The 25,057-nt window shown below is 43.7% G+C and overlaps 1 protein-coding gene across 1 annotated transcript in view; it reads right to left on the reverse strand.

The window, feature by feature from the left end:
- cyld2 (cylindromatosis (turban tumor syndrome) 2) overlaps positions 1 to 25,057 on the reverse strand; it is a 78,868-nt gene that overhangs the window by 50,535 nt on the left and 3,276 nt on the right. The window contains exons 2-3 of the mRNA XM_072243171.1: positions 15,887 to 16,327; positions 6,183 to 6,279 (exon numbers count right to left, since the gene is read on the reverse strand). Of these exons, the coding sequence (XP_072099272.1) occupies positions 6,183 to 6,279; positions 15,887 to 16,294 (505 nt within the window). The 5' untranslated portion in view covers positions 16,295 to 16,327. The remainder of the gene's footprint in view (positions 1 to 6,182; positions 6,280 to 15,886; positions 16,328 to 25,057) is intronic.

Raw genomic sequence — 25,057 nt, forward strand, 5'->3', positions numbered from 1 at the left:
CTCCCAAAGGGTATCTCAGAACATAGATGATATTATCACTTTGAAGTGCACTAACTGAAGTGGGGGAAAAAAAACAAGTTACATACGAAGCCTCACAACAATGAGACACAAGTACATTTATTATCAAGGTATATATATGTGTCACCATATTCTATTGAGTTTTTTTTTTTTATGGGCATTCACAGCAGATACAAACAAATACAAATGAATCAATAAGAAACTACACACATATAACAACCAATGCGCAAAAGAAAACAAACTGTAAATACGTATATCATATAATAAATAAGTGTGCGTGTATGGAACACAAGTTGTAGAGCCCTTGAAAATCAGTTCAGTGTTGAGGTGATTGAAGCTGTATGATCAAACAACGATGTATTGGTGATACGAGTTCATGCATTAATATAGGCCAGTTTACCAGAAGAACCAATCCTACCTGTTCAAACTACACAACAGACAACAGACAATAGGTGCAGGAGTAGGCCTATCCCTTATTCTTAAACTGTGGCCTCATGTTCTGAACTCACCCATCAGCGGGAACATGCTTCCTGCCTCCAGCGTGTCCAATCCCTTGATAATCTTATATGTTTCAATAAGATCCCCTCTCAGCCTTCTAAATTCCAGAGTATACAAGCCCAGTCACTCCAATCTTTCGACATATGACAGTCCCGCCAACCCGGGAATTAACCTTGTGAACCTACGCTGCATTCCCTCAATAGCAAGAATGTCCTTCCTCAAATTTGGAGATCAAAACTGAACAAAATACTCCAGGTGTGGTCTCACCAGGGCCCTGTACAGCTGCAGAAGGACCTCTTTGCTCTTATACTCAATTCCCCTTGTTATGAAGGCCAGCATGCCATTAGCTTTCTTCACTGCCTGCTGTACTTGCATGCTTGCTTTCAGTGACTCATGTACAAGAACACCTAGATCTCGTTGTACTTCCCCTTTTCCTAACTTGACTCCATTTAGATAATAATCTGCCTTCCCATTCTTACCACCAAAGTGGATAACCTCACATTTATCCACATTAAACTGCATCTGCCATGCATCTGCCCACTCACCCAGCCTGTCCAAGTCACCCTGCATTCTCATAACATCCTCCTCACATTTCACACTGCCACCCAGCTTTGTGTCATCCGCAAATTTGCTAATGTTACTTTTAATTCCCTCATCTAAATCATTAACATATATTGTAAACAGCTGCGGTCCCAGCACTGAACCCTGCGGTACCCCACTGGTCACCGCCTGCCATTCCGAAAGGGACCTGTTAATCGCTCTTTGTTTTCTGTCAGCCAGCCAATTTTCAATCCACGTCAGTACTCTGCCCCCAATACCATGTGCCCTAATTTTGCCCACTAATCTCCTATGTGGGATTTTATCAAAGGCTTTCTGAAAGTCCAAGTACACTACATCCACTGGCTCTCCCTTGTCCATTTTCATAGTTATATCCTCAAAAAATTCCAGAAGATTAGTCAAGCACGATTTCCCCTTCGTAAATCCATGCTGACTCGGACCAATCCTGTTACTGCTATCCAGATGTGTCATAATTTCATCTTTTATAATTGACTCCAGCATCTTTCCCACCACCAACGTCAGGCTAGCCGGTCTATAATTCCCTGTTTTCTCTCTTCCTCCCTTCTTGAAGAGAGGGACAACATTAGCCACCCTCCAATCCACAGGAACTGATCCTGAATCTATAGAACATTGGAAAAAGATTACTAATGCGTCCACGATTTCTAAAGCCACTTCCTTAAGTATCCTGGGATGCAGACCATCAGGTCCCGGGGACTTATCAGCCTTCAGATCCAACAGCCTATCCGACACCATTTCCTGCCTAATATAAATTTCCTTCAATTCATCCATTACCCTAGGTCCTTTGGCCACTATTACATCTGATTGTTTGTGTCTTCCCTAGTGAAGACAGATTCAAAGTACCTGTTCAACTCGTCTGCCATTTCCTTGTTCCCCATAATAAATTCACCCGTTTCTGTCTTCAAGGGCCCAATTTAGGTCTTACTATTTTTTTCCTTTTCACATACCTAAAGCAGCTTTTACTATCCTCCTTTATATTCTTGGCTAGTTTACCCTCGTACCTCATTTTTTCTCTGCGTATTGCCTTTTTAGTTACCTTCTGTTGCTCTTTAAAAGTTTCCCAATCCTCCAGCTTCCCACTCATCTTTGCTATGTTATACTTCTCTTTTATTTTTATACTGTCCATTACTTCCCTTGTCAGCCACGGCCTCCCCTTACTCCCCTTAGGATCTTTCTTCCTCTTTGGAACAAACTGATCCTGCACCTTCCACATTATTCCCAGAAACACTTGCCATTGCTGTTCCACTGTCATCCCTGCTAGGGTATTCTTCCATTGAACGTTGGCCAGCTCCTCCCTCATAGCTTCCTTTATTCAACTGTAATACTGACACTTCCGAGTTTCCCTTCTCCCTCTCAATTTGTAGATTAAAACTTATCATATTATGGTCACTACCTCCTAATGGCTCCTTTACCTCGAGGTCCCTGATCAAATCCGGTTCATTGCACAACACTAAATCTAGAATTGCGTTCTCTCTGGTAGGCACCAGTACAAGCTGTTCCAAGAATCCATCTCGGAGGGACTCCGCAAACTCCCTTTCTTGGGGTCCAGTACCAACCTGTTTCCTCCAGTCTACCTGCATATTGAAATCCCCCATAACAACTGTAGCATTACCTTTGCGACATGCCAATTTTAACTCCTGATTCAACTTACACCCTACATCCAGACTACAGACTACGCAGAATATTTACAATCCACTTGAGCAGGAAGCAAGGCCTTGGTTTAATAGTGCAGCAAGACTGCCACCTCTGACAATGCAGCAGTCTCTTCAGTCCTGTGTTAAAGAGTCAGCCTAGAGTGTGTGCACAAGCTTGCAAGGTCAGATCCGATCTAGATGATAAAAGCCTATCAAAACTGAACTGAATCGTACTGATGCACGAAATGCTTTTGGAATTCAGTAGATCAGACAGCATTTTTGAAGGAAATGGACAGTCGACAAATCAGATTGAGACCGTTCATCTAGCCTGAAAGAAAGAGTGGAGATTGCCAGTATAAAATAGTGGAGGAAATGGGTAGAGCAAGTGCTGGTAGGTGATAAGTGGGTCCACGTGAGGGAGTGATAGACCAGTGAGGGAGTGGAGTGAGTGGGAAAGATGTCAGAATGATATCTAGTGTCTCCTGAATTGTATTATAAAGTTTTGGATGATTTAAGTTTTTAAGCCTCTTAAACATTACCAAATTGAATTATCTCTAGAGCTGCAAAACCACTAAACTCTGGCATTGCCTCAAATTCCTCAGACCACCCTTCCACCTCTTATAAGCTCCAACTGGCAGAATTTCAGATTACGATGAGAGGGCATACAGGAGCAAGATATACCAACCAGTTGAGTGGTGTCGCAGCAACAATCTTGCACTCAATGTCACTAAGATCAAAGAACAGGACTTCAGAAAGGCTGAGACGAGGGACAAGGAAATGGCTGATGAACTGAATAAGTATTTTGCACCAGCCTTCACTGTGTTAGACACTTGCAGTACCGTGGAAGTTCCAGGTGTCAGAGGGCATGAAGTGTGTGAAGTTACCATTACGAGGGAGAAGGTTCTTGGGAAGCTGAAAGGTCTGAAGTTAGATAATTCAACTGAACCAGATGGTGTACACCCCAGGGTTCTGAAAGAGGTGGCTAAAGAGATTGTGCAAGCATTAGTAATGATCTTTCAAGAATCACTAGGTCCTGGAATGGTTCTGGAAGAATGGAAAATTACAAATGTCACTCCATACATCAAGAAAGGAGAGAAATAGAAGAAAGGAAATTATAGGCCAGTTAGTCTGACCTCAGTGGATGGGAAAATATTAGAGTCAATTGTTAAGGATGTGGTTCTGGAGTACTTTGAGGTACATGATAAAATAGGCCATAGTCAGCATGTTTTCCTCAAGGGAAACTCTTGCCTAACAAATCTGTTGGAATTCTTCAACGAAATAACAAGAATGGGAATAAAGGGAACCTCAACTAGGGTGTTCCACCTGGGTCTGTGTTAGGAACGATTCTTTTTATGTAATATGATTTGGATGACAGAATTGATGGCTTTGTTGCCAAGTCTGCAGATGATATGAAGATAGGTGGAGGGGCAGGTAGTTTTGAGGAAGTAGAGAGGCTACAGAAGGACTGAGACAGATTAGGAGAATGGGCAAAGAAATGACAGGTGGAATACAGTGGCAGGAAGTGTATGGTAGAAGAAATAAAAGGTTGACTATTTTCTAAATGGAGAGAAAATACAAAAAAAAACTGAGGTGCAAAGGGACTTGGAGTCCTTGTGCAGAATTCCCTGAAGGTTAATTTGCAAGTTGAGTCTGTGGTAAGGAAGGCAAATGCATTCATCTCAAGAGGACTAGAATATAAAAAGATGTCATGTCTTATAAAGCACTGGTGAGGCCTTACTTGGAGTATTATGAGCAGTTGTGGGCCCCTATCTTAGAAACGATGTTCTGAAACGGGGAAGGGCTCAAAGAGGGTTCATGAAAAAGATTCCAGGTTTCAATGGCTTGTCATAGGAAGACCGTTTGATGGCTCTGGGCCTGTATTCACTGGAAACCAGAAGATTGAGGGATGACCACACTGAAATCTATCAAATAGTGAAGGACTTTGATCGAAGGGATATAGAGAGGATGTTTCTTATGGTGGGAGAGTCTAAGACCAGAGAGGACAGAGAGTGGTGACTCTGTGGAATTAGTTGCCACAGGTAGCTGTGGAGGACAAGTCTGTATTATTATTTAAGGTAGAGGTTGATAGATTCTTGATTGGTCAGGGCATGAAGGGATACAGGAGGGGTAGGGAGCAGAAGGTTGGGGCTTAGAGGAAAAATAGATCAGCCATGAAATGGTAGAGCAGATTTGATGGGCCAAATGACCTAATTATGCTCCTGTATATTATGGAACCAGTGTTGGCACGTGGCCAAGTGGATAAGGCGTTCATCTAGTGATCTGAAGGTCGCTAGTTCAAGCCTTGGCTGAGGCAGCGTGTTGTGTCCTTGAGCAGGGCACTTAACCACACATTGCTCTGTGACAACACTGGTGCCAAGCTGTATGGATCCTAATGCCCTTCCCTTGGACAACATCAGTGGCTTGGAGAGGGGAGACTTGCAGCATGGGCAACTGCCAGTTTTCCATACAACCTCGCCCAGGCCTGCGCCCTGGAAACTTACCAAGGCGCAAATCCATGGACTCATGAGACTAACGGATACCTATATATTATGGAACTTACACCAGTCCTCATAGAGGGATCAGAAATGGAAGAAGTGAGCAATTTCAAATTGTTGGGTGTCAAAATCTCTGAGGATCTAACCTGGACCTAACATACTGATGCAGCTAGAAAGGCGGAAGGACAGTGGCTAAACTTCATTGGGAGTTTGAAGCGATTTGTTATGTCACCTAAAACACTCGCAATTTCCTACAGATGTACTGTGGAGAGCATTTTAACTGGCTGCATCACCATCTGGTATGGGATTGATATAAGCTGCAGAATGCCGACTTAGTCAGATCCATCATGGGCACTTGCCTCCGCAATATCCAGGCCATCTTCAGGGAGCGGTGCCTCAGAAAGGTGGCTTCCATCATTAAGAACCTCCATCACCCCAGGACATGCCTTCTTCTCATTGCTACCATCAGGAATGAGGTACAGAAGCCTAAAGGCACCTACTCAATGATTCAGGAACAGCTTCATCTGTGCCATCAGATTTCTGAACGGATATTGAACGCATGAACACTACCTCACTATTTTCATTTATTTCTATTTTTCCACATACACATGTACACTGTAATTTAGGGGTTTTTTCCCCCCCCTCTTTCCTATTATGCATTGCACTGCTGACACAAAGTTAACAAATTTCATGATATACGCCAGTGATATTAAACCCGATTCTGAAGCTTTTAGTCATATGGTCTTATAGTTCAAATGTCCAATTTTGTTTGCTATCAACTAAGAACTGCCTTGTAACATTTGGCCATGTAGAAAAATTGCCACACATGAAATATAAAATGTCAAGCCCAGAACATCAATGCATGACCATTCCAACATTAAACTGTTCACGCAGGTACAGCAGGTAAGCACTTAGGAGGTCGCTCTGCTTGAAATCATTACTGTACAATTTACTTTCTTACCAGGTAGCTCTACTTCAGCAGTACTGACATGAATGAGTTCTCCTGCATTAACTCTGATGCACTGCTCAGCTTTCTTCCACGGTGCACTATGGTCTTCCTACATGGAGAGTGGGGAGGGGGTGGGAAAGGTGCAGAGAAGAGATAACAACGAACGTAAGAATTACTAACCATTCAATGAAACTTTAAAAGAGGAATGCAATCTTGTTCAGCTGTAGCCATGTATGGTTTGAATGATAATTAAACTTGATTTGATTTAAAAGTTCAATATAACCTCAGACTGTAAACTTATAAAAAAAAAATTTAAAAATACAGGAAAATTCAGCAAGGCAATCAGTGTCTGGGCTGAGATCAAAAATGAGTTAATACACTGAAGGAACATTAACCTGAAATATCAAGGGATTCCTTCTATATAGATGCTGGCCTACCCAGTATTTATAGCCCTTGATTTTTTTTTTAAATTTCAAATTTCCAGCATTTTTAACTCAATGTTGAAAAAGATCACCATACAAAACAAAATTCATAGATTTTTTCTGGTAATTTGCACCTAGTCACCTCTCTGGAGCTGAATCACATCTACAAGTGAAAGTATATCTACAGTCCACAGAAAAGTAAATAGCCTAAGAGATAATATCTTGCAAATTCTAAGGCTTTTAATTATGCTATCAAACTTGATCGTTCCACTTTAATATCTGTGTTTTATGTCAAACAGTGGTTACAAACTCAGAATTGGATTTATTATCACTGACATCTTCAGTGTTAATTGGATCCAGCTCTGAGAATTTGTCAACCTCTTAGACCACAGAATCTGATGTGATGTGAAATTTATTGCTTTCTGGCAGCAGTATAGCGCAAAAACAAAAATCATTATTAGTTACAAAGATAAGCAAACAGCTCAAAGAGGAGGAGGAGGAGGAAGATAGTACACACGGACCATTCAGAAATCTGATGGCAGAGGAGGAAGAAGCTGTTTGTGAATCATTGAGTTTACTGGCTCCTGTCTCTCCTCCCCGATGGTTGTAACTCAAACATGTCATTGTTCATTTTCAGTTCTTAACCATGAGGGACAAAGAAATTTCACAGGTTGTGGACTTTGTCACAGGCAACAAACAGCCTTAATTGCATTTCCCCTAACTATTCCCTGCACGAGATTATTCGTATCAACTGCACTGGTTGGTGTAGTAACACACAAGCCCATCCATGCTTGCATGACACATTGCTTCATTCAAAATAAATTTATTATCAAAGTACAATATATGACCATGCGATTCATTTTCTTGTGGGCATTTACAGTAGAACAAAAAAAACAATAAAGTCAATCAAAAACTGCACTAAAGCAAATACAACCAATGTGCAAAAGAAGAAAACCTGCGCAAATGTAAAAAAATTGGTTATGGCATCAGTTCAGAGTTGAGCTGATTGAAGTTATCCACTCTGATTCAGGAGTGGTAATCACTATTCCTGAACTTGGAGGTTTGGTACTCAAGGCTCCTTTGCCCCCCGCCTCCATGGCAGCAGTTTGAAGAGAGCATAGTTTGGATGGTGGAGGTCCTTGACAATGGATGCTGCTTTCTTGTGGCAACAGTCCCTGTAGGTACAAACATAGAAAGCCTACTGCACAATACAGGCCTTTCAGCCCACAAAGCTGTACCAAACATGTCCATACTATAGAAATAACCTAGGGTTAGCACAGCCCTCTATTTTTCTAAGCTCCATGCACCTATCCAGGAGTCTCTTAAAAGACCTTATCATATCTGCCTCCACCACTGATGCCGGCAGCCCATTCCATGCACTCACCACTCTCTGCATAAAAAACTTACCCCGATTTCTCCTCTGTACCCTCCTCCAAGCACCTTAAAACTGTGCCCTCTCGTGTTAGCCATTTCAGCCCTGGGAAAAAGCCTCCGACTATCCACACGATCAATGCCTCTCATCACCTTATACACCTCTATCAGGTCACCTCTCATTCTCCTTCACTCCAAGGAGAAGAGGCCGAGTTCACTCAACCTATTCTCATAAGGCATGCTCCCCAATCCAGGCAACATCCTTGTAAATCTCCTCTGCACCCTTTCTATAGTTTCCACATCCTTCCTGTAGTGAGGTGACCAGAACTGAGCACAGTACTCCAAATAGGGTCTGACCAGGGTCCTATACAGTCGGCCCTCCGTATCCACAGGGGATTGGTTCCGGGACCTCCCACAGATACCAAAATTCGCGGATGCTCAAATCCCTTATAAAGAAGCCTAAGAGAGCTCGTAAGGGTGTTACGAAAAGCGAAAATAGCGTTCATCGTTCGTTTTGCAGCGAGCCGTTATAGAGGCAGCGCACACCCCAAGAGTGAGAGTGCTTTATCTCGATTTATTTTGTGCATCCATTAGAAAGATTTGTCCTAAGGTATCAGGAAAGCCTAAGAGAGCCCGTAAGGGTTGTAACGCTTAGCGTAAAACTGGACGAGTAATGAAGGCCACCTCACCATATGCCTTCTAAACCAGAGTCAACCTGCTTTGAGTGTCCAAAGGACTCTGATCCTCCACACTGCCAAGAGTCTTACCATTAATACTATATTCTGCCATCATACTTGACCTATCAAAATGAACCACCTCACACTTATCTGGGTTGAACTCCATCTGCCACTTCTCAGCCCAGTTTTGCATCCTATTGATCTCCCGCTGTAACCTCTGACAGCCCTCCACACTATCCACAACACCCCCCAACCTTTGTGTCATCAGCAAATTTACTAATCCATCCTTCCACTTCCTCATCCAGGTCATTTATAAAAATCACGAAGAGTAAGGGTCCCAGAACAGATCCCTGAGGCACACCACTGGTCACCCTGAATATGACCCATCTACAACCACTCTTTGCCTTCTGTGGGGAAGCCATTTCTGGATCCACAAAGCAATGTCCCCTTGGATCTCATGCCTCCTTACTTTCTCAATAAGCCTTGGATGGGGTACCTCATCAAATGCCTTGCTGAAATCCATATACACTACACCTACTGCACTACCCTCATCAATGTGTTTAGTCACATCCTCAAAAAATTCAATCAGGCTCGTAAGACACAACCTGCCTTTGACAAAGCCATGCTGACTATTCCTAATCATAATATGCCTCTCCAAATGTTCATAAATCCTGGCTCTCATGATCTTTTCCATCAACTTACCAACCACTGAAAGTAAGTCTCTACTCCCTTTCTTGAATAAGGGAACAACATCTGCAACCCTCCAATGCTCCGGAACCTCTCCTATCCCCAATGATGATGCAAAGATCACCGCCAGAGGCTCAGCAATCTCCTCTCTCACCTCCCACAATAGCCTGGGGTACTCCTCATCTGGTTCCGGTGACTTATCCAACTTGATGCTTTCCAAAAGCTCCAGCACATCATCCTTCTTAATATCTATATGTTCAAGCTTTTCAGTCTGCTGTAAGTCATCCCTACAATTGCCAAGATCCCTTTCCGTAATGAATACTTTGCTTCAGTATTCACTAAGTACCTCTGCAATCTCTTCCAGATTCCATACAAACTTTTCCACTGTCACACTTTATTGGTCCTATTCTCTCACGTCTTATCCTCTTGCTCTTCACATTCTTGTAGATTGCCTTGGGGTTTTCCTCAATCCTGTCCGCCAAGGCCTTCTCATGGCCCCTTCTGGCTCTCCTCATTTCATTCTTAAGCACCTTCCTGCTAGCTTTATAATCTTCTAGATCTCTATCACTACTAGTTTTTTGAACCTTTTTTTCTTAGCTAGATTTACAACAGCTTTTGTACATCACATTTCCTGTACCCTACCATCCTTTCCGTCACATTACAACATATCTATGCAGAATATCACACAAATATCCCCCAAACATTTGCCACATTTCTGCCGTACATTTCCCTGAAAACATCTGTTCCCAATTTATGCTTCCAAGTTCCTGCCTGATAACCTCATAGTTTCGCTTACTACAATTGACTGCTTCCCTAACTTGTCTGTTCCTATCCCTCTCCAATGCTATGGTAAGGGAAATAGAATTGTGATCACTATTTCCAAAATGCTCTCCCACTGAGAGATCTGCTACCTGATCAGGTTCATTTCCCGATACCAGATCAAGTACAGCCTCTCCCCTTGTAGGCTTATCTACAGATTGTGTCAAGAAACCTTCCTGAACACACCTAACAAACTCCACCTCATTTAAACCCCTTGCTCTCGGGAGATGCCAATCAATATTTGGGAAATTAAAATCTCTCACCATGACAACCCTGTTATTATTACACCTTTCCAGAATCTGTCTCCTTATCTGCTCCTTGATGTCCCTGTTACTTTTGGGTGGTCTATAAAAAACACCCAGTAGAGTTCTTGACCCCTTCCTGTTCCTAACTTCCACCCACAGAGACTCTGTAGACAATCTCCCATGACTTCCTCCTTTTTTTGCAGCCGTGACACTATCTCTGATCAGCAGTGCCACACACCCAACTCTATTGCCTCCCCCGTCCTTTCTGAAACATCTAAAGCCTGGCACTCTAGTAATCATTCCTGCCCGAGCCATCCAAGTCTCTATAATGGCCACAACATCATAGCTCCAAGTACTGATCCATGCTCCAAGCTCATCCGCTTTGTTCTTAACACTCCTTGCATTAAAATAGACACATTTCAAACCATCAGTCTGAGCGCATCTCTTCTCGATCACCTGCCTATCCTCCATCTTACACTGTCTGCAAGCTTTCTCTATTTGTGAGCCAACCACCTCTTCCTCCGTCTCTTCAGTTCCGTTCCCACCCCCCCAGCAATTCTAGTTTAAACTCTCGCCAATAGCTGTGGCAAACATCCCCACTGAGATTACTACCTTTGAGGTCCTGCTTCTCAACTTCCTTCCTAACTCCCTGTAGTCTGTTTTCAGGACCTCCTCCCTCTTCCTACCTATATCGCTGGTACCAAATATGTATCACGACCTCTGGCTGTTCTCCTTCCCACTTCCGGATATCATGGACACAATCAGAAACATCCCAGATCCTAGCACCTGGGAGACAAACTACCATCCGTGTTTCTTTCCTGCATCCACAGAATCACCTGTCTGACCCCAAACGATAGAGTCCCTTATCACTGCTGCCATCCTCTTCCTTTCCCTACCCTTCTGAGCCACAGGGCACGGCCACTGTTGCTTCCCCCAGGTAGGCCATTCCCCCCCCCCCCCAAACAGTACTCAAACGGGAGTACTTATTGTTAAGGGAGACAGCCACAAGTACCCTCTAGCATCTGACTCTTGCCATTCCCTCTCCTAACTGTTACCCATTCATCTGTCTCCCGAGGCCCCAGTGTGACAACTTGCCTATAACCCCTATCTATCACCTCCTCACTTTCCCTGACCAGACGAAGGTCATTGAGCTGCATCGCCAGTTCCCTAACACGGTCCCAAAGGAGCTGCAGCTCGACACACCTACAGCAGATGTGGCATCCGGGAGGCTGGAAGTCTCCAGAACCTGCCACATCTGACACCGTGCACAGAACACCAGCCTCACACACATACTTCCTGTCTGTATTCTACACAGGCAACTTACCTCGCCTCAAACCGTTATCGCCTAAGCCCTCCCACTCTGTCTCCCTCTACTCCGATGTCTGCTCCTCTGATGCCCACTCTGTAAAGCTGTCACCTTTAAACTCTTCTTGCTGTACTAACTGGCTGACATCCACGCGCTTGCGTAGTCGTGGCTTGATCAAACCGCTGAAGAAATAACCATCTTTTGAACTCTTCTCGCTGTTCTAACTTGCTGATGTCCATGTGCTTGCGCAGTCGTGCCTTGATCCTCAAGCACATTGAAATGTGCTCAATGGTGGGAGGGCTTTTCCTGTGATGGACTGGGCGGTATCTGCCACTCTTTATAGTCTCTGTTCTTGGATGCCTAACAGCTAGGACGTGCCTCTTCTCATTACAACCATCAGGAAGGAATCTGAGTAAACACACTCAACATTATGAAGCATTGTCACAGGAAAGCACCATCCACCATCAGGGACCCCAAAGACCAAGGTCACAATTTCTTCTCACTGTTGTCATCAGGAAGGTGGTACGGGAGCCTCAGGACTCACACCACCAAGTTAAGGAACAGCTATTATCCCTCAACCATCAGGCTCTTGAGCCAGAGGGGATAACTTCACTTGCTCCATCATTGAAATATTTCCACAACCTATGGACTCACTTCCAAAGACTTTATCTCATGTTCTCAATATTTACTGATGATTTATTATTTCTTTTATATTTGGACAGTTTGTTGTCTATTACACATTGGTTATTTGTCCATCCTGTTGGGTGCAGTCTTTCATTGATTCTTTTAAAGTTATTGGATTTATTGAGTATGGCCATAAGAAAATGAATCTCAGTATTGTATATGGTGACATACCTGTACTTTGATAATAAATTTATGTTGAAATTTGATAGTCAAAGACCCCACCCACACCAAACATCCTCTCTTCTTCCTTTGGACACAAGATACAAAAGCCTGAGAACATGAACCACCAGGCTGAAAGACAGCTTCTACTCTGCTACTATACAACTAGTGAATGGTTCCCTCGTACAATAAGATTGAGTCTTGGCAATCTAAGTTATGATCTTTCACCTGCACTGCACTTCCTCTGTCCTTCATTGACGTCAATGTAGTTCTTGGATTTATTGAGTATACTGGCAAGGAAATGAATCTCAGAGTTGTACACTAACATATGTACTTTGATAATAAATCTACTTTGAACTTTTTCTCCTCTGCCATGAGATTTCTGAACAGCAGGTGAACCCATGAACACTACCTCTCTATTTTTTACTATACTTATTTTTCATATTTCTTATTGCAACTTATAGTAATGCTTTATGTATTGCACCGTACTGCTGCTGCAAACCATTTTAGACATGTGACAATGATAATAAATTCAATTCTGATTCTTTCCCTGGAAAAAAAAATCAGTAAATTGGTCCATTGTTGTCTGGGACACCATGATCGCCAGTGCTTGAATTTAAACATCCAGGCTACCTCATTCAAATTCAAGTACATGGTCGTCAAGGCAAGCTTCAGAAAGTTCTCAAATTTCTACAGATATTTTGTACAGAGTACTCTAACTGGCCGTATTATCGTCTGGTATGGAGGGGCCACTGCACAGGATTGGGGAAAAGCTGCAGTTGTAAACTCAGCCAGCTCCATCATGGGCACTAGCCTCTCCAGCATTGAAGACATCTTCAAAAGGCAATGTCTCAAAAAGGCTGCATCCATCAGTAACGACTCCATCACCTAGAACATGCTCTCTTCTCATAACCATTGTCAAGATGGTGATACAGGAGCCTGAAGACACACACTGAACAACTTAGAACAGTTTCTTATCCCTCTGTCATCAGATTTCTGAATGGACAATGAATCCATGAACGCTACCTCACCTTTTTCACCTCCCTTTTTGTACCACTTAACTCATTTACTATATTAAGAAGTCTTAAATATATATATATATATATATATATAGAGCTAGGCTGCCTAAAACGTTTGCACAGTGCTGTATTTATCAATGTGAAGTGGAAAGCAAACTTGTAAATCTGGCAGGAGCAAAGGATGTTGGGAATGGTGAAAGTGGAGTGCCGTGGGAGGGGTGTGAGACAATTGGCAGAGGAGTGCCGGGGGCGAGGGTGGCACGGGCACAGACACACCCAGTACTGAAACACCAGGCAAGGTCACTTGATTCCAAACAATTGGTTTATTGATCATTCCCTCTCCCTTCCCTTCTTGCCAACCATGATTCCCCTCTGCCCGCCCCTTCCCACTCTCAGTTCACAATGGAGACTCACATCAGAATCAGGTTTATCATCACTAACACGTCATGAAATTTGTTGTTTTTTGCGGCAGCAGTACCAGTGCAATACATAAAATTACTACAGTGCTGTACAAAGGTCTCAGGCTCCATGTATGTGTCCAAGACTTTTGTACAGTATGGTATACCAATTGTACTTTATGGTATTTTTATTATGCATTGCGATATACTGCTGCCACGAAACAACAAATTTCACAGCATATGCCAGTGATATTAATTCCAATCCTGATACTAATCCTCTAACTTTAAATCATAACTAGCATGAGAACAAGTAGCAGCTGCTAGAGGAGAGACTGAACAGCCTAAGGACCCAGCCACTGACCACAGCCGCCACCACTGCAACAGAATATGTAGATCCTGGATCGGCCTCTACAGTCATCTGAGGACCCATGAAAGACAACCCTTTAGGAGAACATCACACTGACTCGAGTGACTGCACTACTGATCATAATTTTACCATACACCTCACATAGAGGAAAGCATAGAGAAGATAATGTTTCATTATCTTCTATTTCACCAAGATTCCTTCAATTCTTTTGTAGGGGCCTTTAGATTAAGTGTCCCTTTTTCTTATTTAGGAAACTCTAAAGTTAGGAAACTCTAAAGTAGGGAAACTCATTACCAAAACCATGGAAAATAATTAACGTGCCCAAATGTTCCTTCAGGTCCTAACTTTGAAAGACTACACCAGAACACTATTTATTTTTATGTTATATAACTGATACATTGAAATCTGATGCTGCTGGATAAATATAGCTGTGAAATCCATTTGATCTTAATTATTGCACGGAAGACAAGAGGAATGCAAAACTACAGAAGAGTCTTTAACACTAATAATGCCAGATTGCCCCAGTAAGCCAAATTTTACTTAAGCATCCAAACAATAAAGTATGGCTGTACAAGGGTTCTGGCTCACAAAGTCAAAATACATACTGCTGGACAAAAGGAGATCTACTATAGAGTCATACAACATGACAGCACAGAAACAGGCCCTTCAGCCTAGTCTATGCCCAATTGTAATTCTGCCTCGTCCTATTGAGCTGAACCCAGGCCTTAGCCCTCTATACCCTCCCATCAATATACTCATTCAAATTTGTCTTAAGTGCGGAAATTGAACCTGCATCCACCATTCCCACAGGCAGCTCATTCCACACTCTCACCACCTGAGTGATGAAGTTTCCCCTCATGTAGTCCTTAGACATTTCACCTTTCACCCATAACCTCAGTTCATCTCGCGCAACCTCAGTGGAAAAAGTCTGCTTGCATTTATCCTATCGAAGCCCCCTCCCCCACTCATTCATTGTCTGCCATGCCATATGACATGGATGATCATGCTCTTGATCATGATTATTCCTGGTAAATTTTCCCTACAGAGGTGGTTTGCCATTACCTTGTTCTGGGCAGTGTCTTCACAAGATAGGTAACCCCAGTCATTATCAATAATCTTCAGATTGTCTGCCTGGTGCCAGTGGTCGCACAACCAGGACTTGTGATATGCACCAGCTACTCATACAACAATCGGCCATGTGCTCCCATGGCTTCACATGACCTTGATTTGGGGGTGGGGGGGGCTAAGCAGGTTCTACACTCTTCCCAAGGGTGACCTGCAAGCTGGCCGAGGGAAGGAGCACCTTACACCTCCTTTGGTAGAAACGCATCTCCACCCCGCTACACAAATGATTGTTTATACCTCAATCAAATCTCCCCTGCGCTCTAGGAAATGGAGTCCTAATAGAATCCTATACCTTTGCACAAAGGCTACATCCCTAGACTACATGTTCAAACAGATACAATGAGACGAATGAATACCTGAAGGTTCACTACAATTTTGCATTACAAATGCCAACTATAACCTCAACACATAACATTCGCTGGTTCTTTGCCTCTTACCATCAACTGTACTTGAAACAATGTTCCATGTAATCCCAATCCATTTCTTCTTCTGGAATTTTCAATATTTTTAACAATTCCTACTGACTTGGTGTCCTCTCGCAGTTGAACGACATCATTAATATGTACTTTAGAAATGGACCTGAAGAGGCTTTCATTCTGAACGAGCTCATATCGACGAGAAGCATCCTGGATCTCAACAAGCAACTCTGCTTCATCCTTGGTGATTTCTTTCAGATTTGCTTCCCGGAAATTTACTACTTGCCTGCAGTTTTCCACAGTGACAGACGTCTCCCCAGTTCCTCTGTGGATGAAATATCCCAAGTACCCTTTCTGGATCCGTTTTTTGCTTGAACTGAACTCTTTTATCACAATAAAATAATGTTTATCATTGTCAATTCCCCCCATTCTTGTGGGAAATCCAAAACTTGAAATTAGAACCTGTAAGATATGAAACCAATGGTAATTTTAGAATATAAAAAACAAGAATAAACACAAGATTAAATTCCTAACAATAGGATTAAGGAAGGGGTTTGCAACAAGTGAAAATGATGATGAATTAATGCACATCAGGGTTCCACAGTAGTACAGCGGTTGGTGTAACACTATTGTTAGGGCATATTCTGGAGACATGGAATATAACAAATATTAATTTCGACAGTAACCAGTCTTCAGATCTGAATGCAGATTGTGGATTGAGCTTAAAATACAGCTCACAACAATAGTGTTCTTGGAGCTGCAGACTAGGGTTGATTGCAAACCAAGAGACACTCATTTGACCCAAGATGTCTGCATATGCATGAATACAGCTCAGAGACAATGGCGATTAACATTCAGTTTGGTGTCTGAAGTGTGAGTGTGAACATCTAGGAGCCTGAAAATTATATGTAATTCAAAGGAAGCATTGTAGACACATTATAACTATAGAATTGTCCTGGTGTTACCTTGGATATTTAGATTAGATTAGATTATGAGGACACGCAGTCCTCTTTTATTGTCATTTAGTAATGCATGCATTAAGAAATGATACAATATTCCTCCTGTGTGATATCACAGAAACACAGGACAGACCAAGACTGAAAAACTAACAAAACCACATGATTATAACATATAGTTACAACACTGCAACAATACCATAACTTGAATGAAGAAGAGGCTACGGCACAGTAAAAAAGTTCAAAGTCTCTTGAATGTCCCACATCTCACGCAGACAGGAGAAGCATATTAAAATGTCAGGTAATGGTGAATCAGGGAGCCTCTTCTTCCAAGAGTGTCTCCAGTGTGAGGCCTGCTACTTGTTCTGCTGAATATCACCAGCTTCAGTGTCTCTCTGGTGACTTTGTTCAGTCACAACAGCTATTACAGCTCAGGAGTTGAAATTTGGAGTTCAATTCTGGCATCGTCTGTATGTTCTCCCTGTGACCACGTGGATTTCCTCTGGGGTCTCCTGTTTCCTCACACATTCCAAATACACACGGTTAGGGCTAGCGATTTGTGGGCATGCTATGCTGGCACTGGAAGCGTGGCAACTGTTGTGGCTGACGTTTCGGAATATTGAACATACCAGAGAGGGGTGATAAGAACTGAACAATCCAACTTCACACAAGTCATCCAAGAATTGTGATGATTCCAAAGACAAGAGATAGGAGCAGAATTGGGCCACTAAGCCCAAAGCTCCGTACTCCATTATGGCAGATTTATTATCACTCGCGATCCCATTCTCCTGCTTTCTCCCCATAATCTTTCATACCCTTACTAATCAAGAACATATCAACCTTAGCTTTAAATGTACCCAATGACTTGTCCTCCACAGCCATCTGTGGCAAAGAATCCTAGATTCACCACCCTCCTCCTAAAACTGTTCCTCATCTGTTCTCAAGGAATGTCCTTCTACTCTCAGGCTGTGCCCTCTGGTGCTAGACTCCCTCACTATTCTCTCCACGTCCACTCCATCGAGGCCTTTCAATGTTTGGTAGGTTTCAGTAAGATTCCTCCCCCCCCCCCATTCTTCTAAACTCTATGCCCAGAGCAATCAAATGCTCCTCATAATGTTAACCCTTTCATTATTGGAATCAATCTTGTATACCTCCTCTGGATCCTCTTCAATGCCAGAACATCTTTTCTTAGATAAGGTGCCCAAAACTGTCTGTCCAATGCCTTATAAAGCCTCAGCATGACATCTTTGCTTTTAGTCCTCTCAAAATGACTGCTAATATTGCCTTTATCATAATCATAAAGGTGCTTCATCGTAATAGTCATTAGATTGCCAAGGGTGGAGGCAGAATTACAATGGCGCTCAAAGATAACTCCTTCAAGTTCATCTACGAAAAGAGCTTAATTACTACCTTTAATGTCTCTCCTTTTCACTTTCAGGGTCGATGAGGTTCTGAAGATCCTGACCTGGAGTTACACTCAGATTTCAGCCCTTCGCGGTGGGGGACTTACTCCCGGGGGCTCACAGCCAGCTGCTTTGCGAAATCCCAAGGCCGCAGCTGAGAGGACGAGCGCATCTTTGGGATTCCTAAGTTTTGCGGCCTGTGGACGGGCTGATTCTAAGCCAGCTGAAGCGCTGCTGGAGAACAAGGGAACATCTGGAGCGTGCATATCTCTGCATCTCTCTCTCTCGTCAGAGAACTCGTGAAAAAAAAAGAGGTGCAACAGCCTTTATCATCGTAAATCAGCGAGTGGTTTTCTTATGTCTCCTCTCACTGTGAAAGGGGACAAATTTTTCTGCCTATCAGGGAGACAGAGAGCCTGTGGTACGTCAAATTGTCCAATGATCGATTAATTTTTATTGTATTGTAGATCATCTTTCTTGAGGACTTTTCTATTGCTTGCTTGGTGGGTGGAGAGTGCTGATGCTTTTTTTTGCTGAAGTAAGTGGGGGAGGGGGATCGTTGTTTTGCTGCTGCTTGTGCATGGGAGGAGCAGTGGGGGGGCTTTGGGGTTCTAACATTTTTTCCTATCACTCACTCGTTGGGGAACTCTTTTGTTTTTGCAGATGTCTGTGAAGAACAAGAATTGCTGGTTGTATATTGTATACATTTCTCTGATATTAAATGGACTATTCAACTATCAAAGCACTTCATTCCTGACCTCTTGACTAAAGCATGGATACTCAACTTCCTCATCAGCAGACCTCGATCAGTAAGGATTGGTAACAACATCTCCTCGCTGACCATCAACACATATGCACCTCAAGGCTACATGCTTAACACCCCCCGCTCTACTTTTTTATACATACAACTGTGTAGCAAAGAACAGCTCCAATGCCTGTGTCAATATTTCTGAGGACAAAACCCAGAACCAACAATCAATGCAGCTATAAAGGTGGAAAGACAGCGGCTATATTACATTAGGGGCTTGAGGAGATTCAGTACATCACCAAAAGCACTCTCTAATTTCTACAGATGTACTGTAGACAGCATTCTAACTGGCTGCATCACCGTAAGGTATGGGGGCGGGGCACTGCACAGGATCAAAGCAAGTCGCAGAGAAATGTAAACTTAGTCAGCTCCATAATGGGCTCTAGCCTCCGTAGAATCCAGGTCATCTTCAAGGAGCAATGCCTCAGAAAGGCACCATCCATCATTAAGGAGCTCCACCACCCAGAAAATTTCCTCTCCTCATTGCTACCATTGGGAAGGAAGTACAGAAGCATGAAGACACATATTCAGTGACTCAGGAACAGCTTCTTCCCCACTGATACCTGATTTCTGAATGGACAATGAACAGTACCTCACTATTTTTTTTAATACTTCCTTTTTTTTTTGCATTACTTAATTATAAATACACTATAACTCAGTTTTCTTTTTCTTTCTATTATCAAGTATTGCATTGTTCCACTGCAACAAAGTTAACAGATTTCATGACATATGCTGGTGATGCTAAACCAGAGAAAAAAAATTCATCAGTGGCACCACTGATATTGGACAAACATCAGTGATATGCAGTGTTGCTGGAAAGTTTATGAACTCTGCAGAATTTTCTATTTCTGCATAAATATGATCTAAAATACTTTATACTTTATTGTCGCCAAACAATTGGTACTAGAACGTACAAACATCACAGCGACACACATAAAAGTTGTTGGTGAACGCAGCAGGCCAGGCAGCATCTGTAGGAAGAGGTGCAGTCGACGTTTCAGGCCGAGACCCTTCGTCAGGACTAACTGAAGGAAGAGTGAGTAAGAGATTTGAAAGTTGGAGGGGGAGGGGGAGATCCAAAATGATAGGAGAAGACAGGAGGGAGAGGGATGGAGCCAAGAGCTGGACAGGTGATAGGCAAAAGGGATACGAGAGGATCATGGGACAGGAGGTCCGGGAAGAAAGACAAGGAGGTGGGGGGGACCCAGAGGATGGGCAAGGGGTATATTCAGAGGGACAGAGGGAGAAAAAGGAGAGTGAGAGAAAGAATGTGTGCATAAAAATAAATAACAGATGGGGTACGAGGGGGAGGTGGGGCATTAGCAGAAGTTAGAGAAGTCGATGTTCATGCCATCAGGTTGGAGGCTACCCCGACGGAATATAAGGTGTTGTTCCTCCAACCTGAGTGTGGCTTCATCTTTACAGTAGAGGAGGCCGTAGATAGACATGTCAGAATGGGAATGGGATGTGGAATTAAAATGTGTGGCCACTGGGAGATCCTGCTTTCTCTGGCGGACAGAGCGTAGATGTTCAGCAAAGCGGTCTCCCAGTCTGCGTCGGGTCTTGCCAATATATAAAAGCCCACATCGGGAGCACTGGACGCAGTATATCACCCCAGCCGACTCACAGGTGAAGTGTTGCCTCACCTGGAAGGACTGTTTTGGGCCCTGAATGGTGGTAAGGGAGGAAGTGTAAGGGCACTTACCACCTACCATCCCACCAGCCTCCGGGTCCAACATATTATTCTCCATAACTTCCGCCACCTCCAACGGGATCCCATCACTAAGCACATCTTTCCCTCCCCCCGGCCCCCCCCCCCCGCACTCCGCAGGGATCGCTCCCTAGGCGACTCCCTTGTCCATTCGTCCCCCCCCCATCCCTCCCCACTGATCTCCCTCCTGGCACTTATCCGTGTAAGCGGAACAAGTGCTACACATGCCCTTACACTTCCTCCCTTACCACCATTCAGGGCCCCAAACAGTCCTTCCAGGTGAGGCAAAACTTCACCTGTGAGTCAGCTGGGGTGATATACTGCGCCCGGTGCTCCCGATGTGGTCTTTTATATATTGGCGAGACCCGACGCAGACTGGGAGACCGCTTTGCTGAACACCTACACTCTGTCCGCCAGAGAAAGCAGGATCTCCCAGTGGCCACACATTTTAATTCCATATCCCATTCTGACATGTCTATCCACGGCCTCCTCTACAATCAGGCTCATGAAGATGAAGCCACACTCAGGTTGGAGGAACAACACTTTATATTCCGTCTGGGTAGCCTCCAACCTGATGGCATGAACATCGACTTCTCTAACTTCCGCTAATTTCCCACCTCCCCCTCGTACCCCATCTGTTACTTATTTTTATACATACATTCTTTCTCTCACTCTCCTTTTTCTCCCTCTGAATATACCCCTTGCCCATCCTCTGGGTCCCCCCCTGCCCCTTGTCTTCCTCCAACTTTCAAATCTCTTACTCACTCTTCCTTCAGTTAGTCCTGACGAAGGGTCTCGGCCTGAAATGTCGACTGCACCTCTTCCTAGAGATGCTGCTTGGCCTGCTGCGTTCACCAGCAACTTTTATGTGTATTGCTTGAATTTCCAGCATCTGCAGAATTCCTGTTGTTTGCATTTTTAAACATCACAGCGATATTTGATTCTGCGCTTCACACTCCCTGGATTACAAATATTAAATATTAAAGATATTAAAAAGTTAAAATTAGTAAATATTAAAAATTTAAATTATAAATAGAAAATAGAAAAATGGGAAGTAAGGTAGTACAAAAAAACAGAGAGGCAGGTCCGGATATTTGGAGGGTACGGACCAGATCCGGGTCAGGATCCATTCAGCAGTCTTATCACAGTTGGAAAGAAGCTGTTCCCAAATCTGGCCATACTTTGCTTCAGTATTCACTACAGAAAAGTACTTTGGCGATTGTAGGGAAGACTTACAGCAGATTGAAAAGCTTGAGCATACAGACATTAAGAAAGAGGTTGTGCTGGAGCTTTTGGAAAGCATCAAGTTGGATAAGTCACCGGGACCAAACAAGATACACCCCAGGCTACTGTGGGAGGCGAGGGAGGAGATTGCTGAACCTCTGACGAAGATCTTTGCATCAATGGGGACGGGAGAAGTTCCAGAGGATTGGAGGGTTGCAGATGTTGTTCCCTTATTCAAGATAGGGATGGCGAGAGCCCAGGAAATTACAGACCAGTGAGTCTTACTTCAGTGGTTGGTAAGTTGATAGAAAAGATCCTGAGAGGCAGGATTTATGAACATTTGAAGAGACAGAATATGATTAGGAATAGTCAGCATGGTTTTGTCAAAAGCAGGTCGTGCCTTATGAGCCTGATTGAATTTTTTGAGGATGTGACCAAACACATTGATGAAGGTAGAGCAATAGATGCAGTGTATATGGATTTCAGCAAGGGATTTGATAAGGTACCTCTTGCAAGGCTTATTGAGAAAGTAAGGAGCCATGGGATCCAGAATTAGCTTGCTCATAGAAGGCAAAGAGTGGTTGTAGACGAGTCATAAGCTGCCTGGAGTTCAGTGACTAGTGGTGTGCCTCAGGGATCTGTTCTGGGACCCCTTCACTTCGAGATTTTTATAAATGACCTGGATGAGGAAGTAGAGGGATGGGTTAGTAAATTTGCTAATGACACAAAGGTTGGGGGTGTTGTGGATAGTGTGGAGGGCTGTCAGAGGATACAGCGGGACATCAATAGGATGCAAAACTGGACTGAGAAATGGCAGAAGGAGTTCAACCCAGATAAGTGTGAGGTGGGTCATTTTGGTAGGTTAAATATGATGGCAGAATATAGCATTAATGCTAAGACTCTTCGCAGTGTGGAGGATCAGAGGGATCTTGGGGTCCAAGTCCATAGGACATTCAAAGCTGCTGCACAGGTTGACTGTGTTGTTAAGCAGGCATATGATTCAATGGTCTTCATCAACCGTGGGACTGGGTTTAGGAGCCAAGAGGTAATGTTGCAGCTCTAAAAGACCCTGGTCAGACCCCAAGTGGAGTACTGTGCTCAGTTCTGGTCACCTCACTACAGGAAGAATGTGGAAACTATAGAAAGGGTGCAGAGGAAATTTACAAGGATGTTGCCTGGATTGGGGAGCATGCCTTATGACAGTAGGTTGAGTGAACTCGTCCTTTTCTCCTTGGAGCGATGGAGGATGAGAGGTGATCTGATCGAGGTGTATAAAATGATGAGAGGCATTGAATGTGTGATAGTTAGAGGCTTTTTCCCAGGGCTGAAATGGCTAGCACGAGAGGGCACAGTTTTAAGGTGGTTGGAAGTAGGTACAGAGAGGATATCAGGGGCAAGTTTTTTTTTTATATATACAGAGTGCTGAGAGCGTGGAATGGGCTGCCGGCAACTGTGGTGGAGGCAGATACAATAGGGTCTTTTTAGAGACTCCTGGATAGGTACATGGAGCTTAGAAAAATAGAGGGCTATGGGTAACCCTAGGTGATTTCTAAAGTACATGTTCGGCACAGCATTGTGGGCCATAGGGCCTATATTGTGCTGTAGGTTTTCTATGTTTCTAAAATGTGATCAGATCTTCATGCAAGTCCTATAACTAGATAAAGAGAACCCACTTAAATAAATAACACAAAACCATTATACTTGTTCATTTATCTATTGAGAAAAATGATCCCATATTATATGTATCTGTTCGAAAAAGGATGTGAACCTCTGGGGTAATGCCTTCTACAAAAGAAAAGCCTGCTCTTCTCAAGAAAGATCTGTACACCATGCCTCAATCAAAACAACTTTCAGAGGACCTCAGAAGAATTGTAGAGATGCATGAAGCTGGAAAAGGCTACAAAAGCATTTCCAAAGAACTGTAAACAACAGGAATTCTGCAGATGCTGGAAATTCAAGCAACACACAAAGTTGCTGGTGAACGCAGCAGGCCAAGCAGCATCTCTAGGAAGAGGTGCAGTCGACGTTTCAGGCCAAGACCCTTCATCAGGACTAACTGAAGGAAGAGTGAGTAAGGGATTTGAAAGTTGGAGGGGGAGGGGGAGATCCAAAATGATAGAAGACAGGAGGGGGAGGGATGGAGCCAAGAGCTGGACAGGTGATTGGCAAAAGGGGATACGAGAGGATCATGGGACAGGAGGTCCGGGAAGAAAGACAAGGGGGTGGGGAACCAGAGGATGGGCAAGAGGTATATTCAGAGGGAGAAAAAGGAGAGTGAGAGAAAGAATGTGTGTAGAAAAATAAGTAACAGATGGGGTACAAGGGGGAGGTGGGGCATTAGCGGAAGTTAGAGAAGTCGATGTTCATGCCATCAGGTTGGAGGCTACCCCGACGGAATATAAGGTGTTGTTCCTCCAACCTGAGTGTGGCTTCATCTTTACAGTAGAGGAGGCCGTGAATAGACATGTCAGAATGGGAATGGGATGTAGAATTAAAATGTGTGGCCACTGGGAGATCCTGCTTTCTCTGGTGGACAGAGCGTAGATGTTCAGCAAAGCGGTCTCCCAGTCTGCGTCGGGTCTTGCCAATATATAAAAGGCCACATCGGGAGCACCTGACGCAGTATATCACCCCAGTCGACTCACAGGTGAAGTGTTGCCTCACCTGGAAGGACTGTTTGGGGCCCTGAATGGTGGTAAGGGAGGAAGTGTAACGGCATGTGTAGCACTTGTTCCGCTTACACGGATAAGTGCCAGGAGGGAGATCAGTGGGGAGGGATGGGGGGGACGAATGGACAAGGGAGTGATTTGAAAGTACTTTCTCACTCTTACTTACCTTACTCACTCTTCCTTCAGTTAGTCCTGACGAAGGGTCTCGGCCTGAAACGTCGACTGCACCTCTTCCTACAGATGCTGCTCGGCCTGCTGCGTTCACCAGCAACTTTGATGTGTGTTGCTTGAATTTCCAGCATCTGCAGAATTCCTGTTGTTTATGGTTTGAGGCTGCTTTGCTGCCTCAGGGCCTGGACAGCTTGCAATCATTGAGGTAACAATAAATTCAAAATTGTATCAAGACATTTTAGATTATGAG

Source organism: Mobula birostris, chromosome 2 (assembly GCF_030028105.1).
Source record: "Mobula birostris isolate sMobBir1 chromosome 2, sMobBir1.hap1, whole genome shotgun sequence".
Classification (NCBI taxonomy): domain Eukaryota; kingdom Metazoa; phylum Chordata; class Chondrichthyes; order Myliobatiformes; family Myliobatidae; genus Mobula; species Mobula birostris.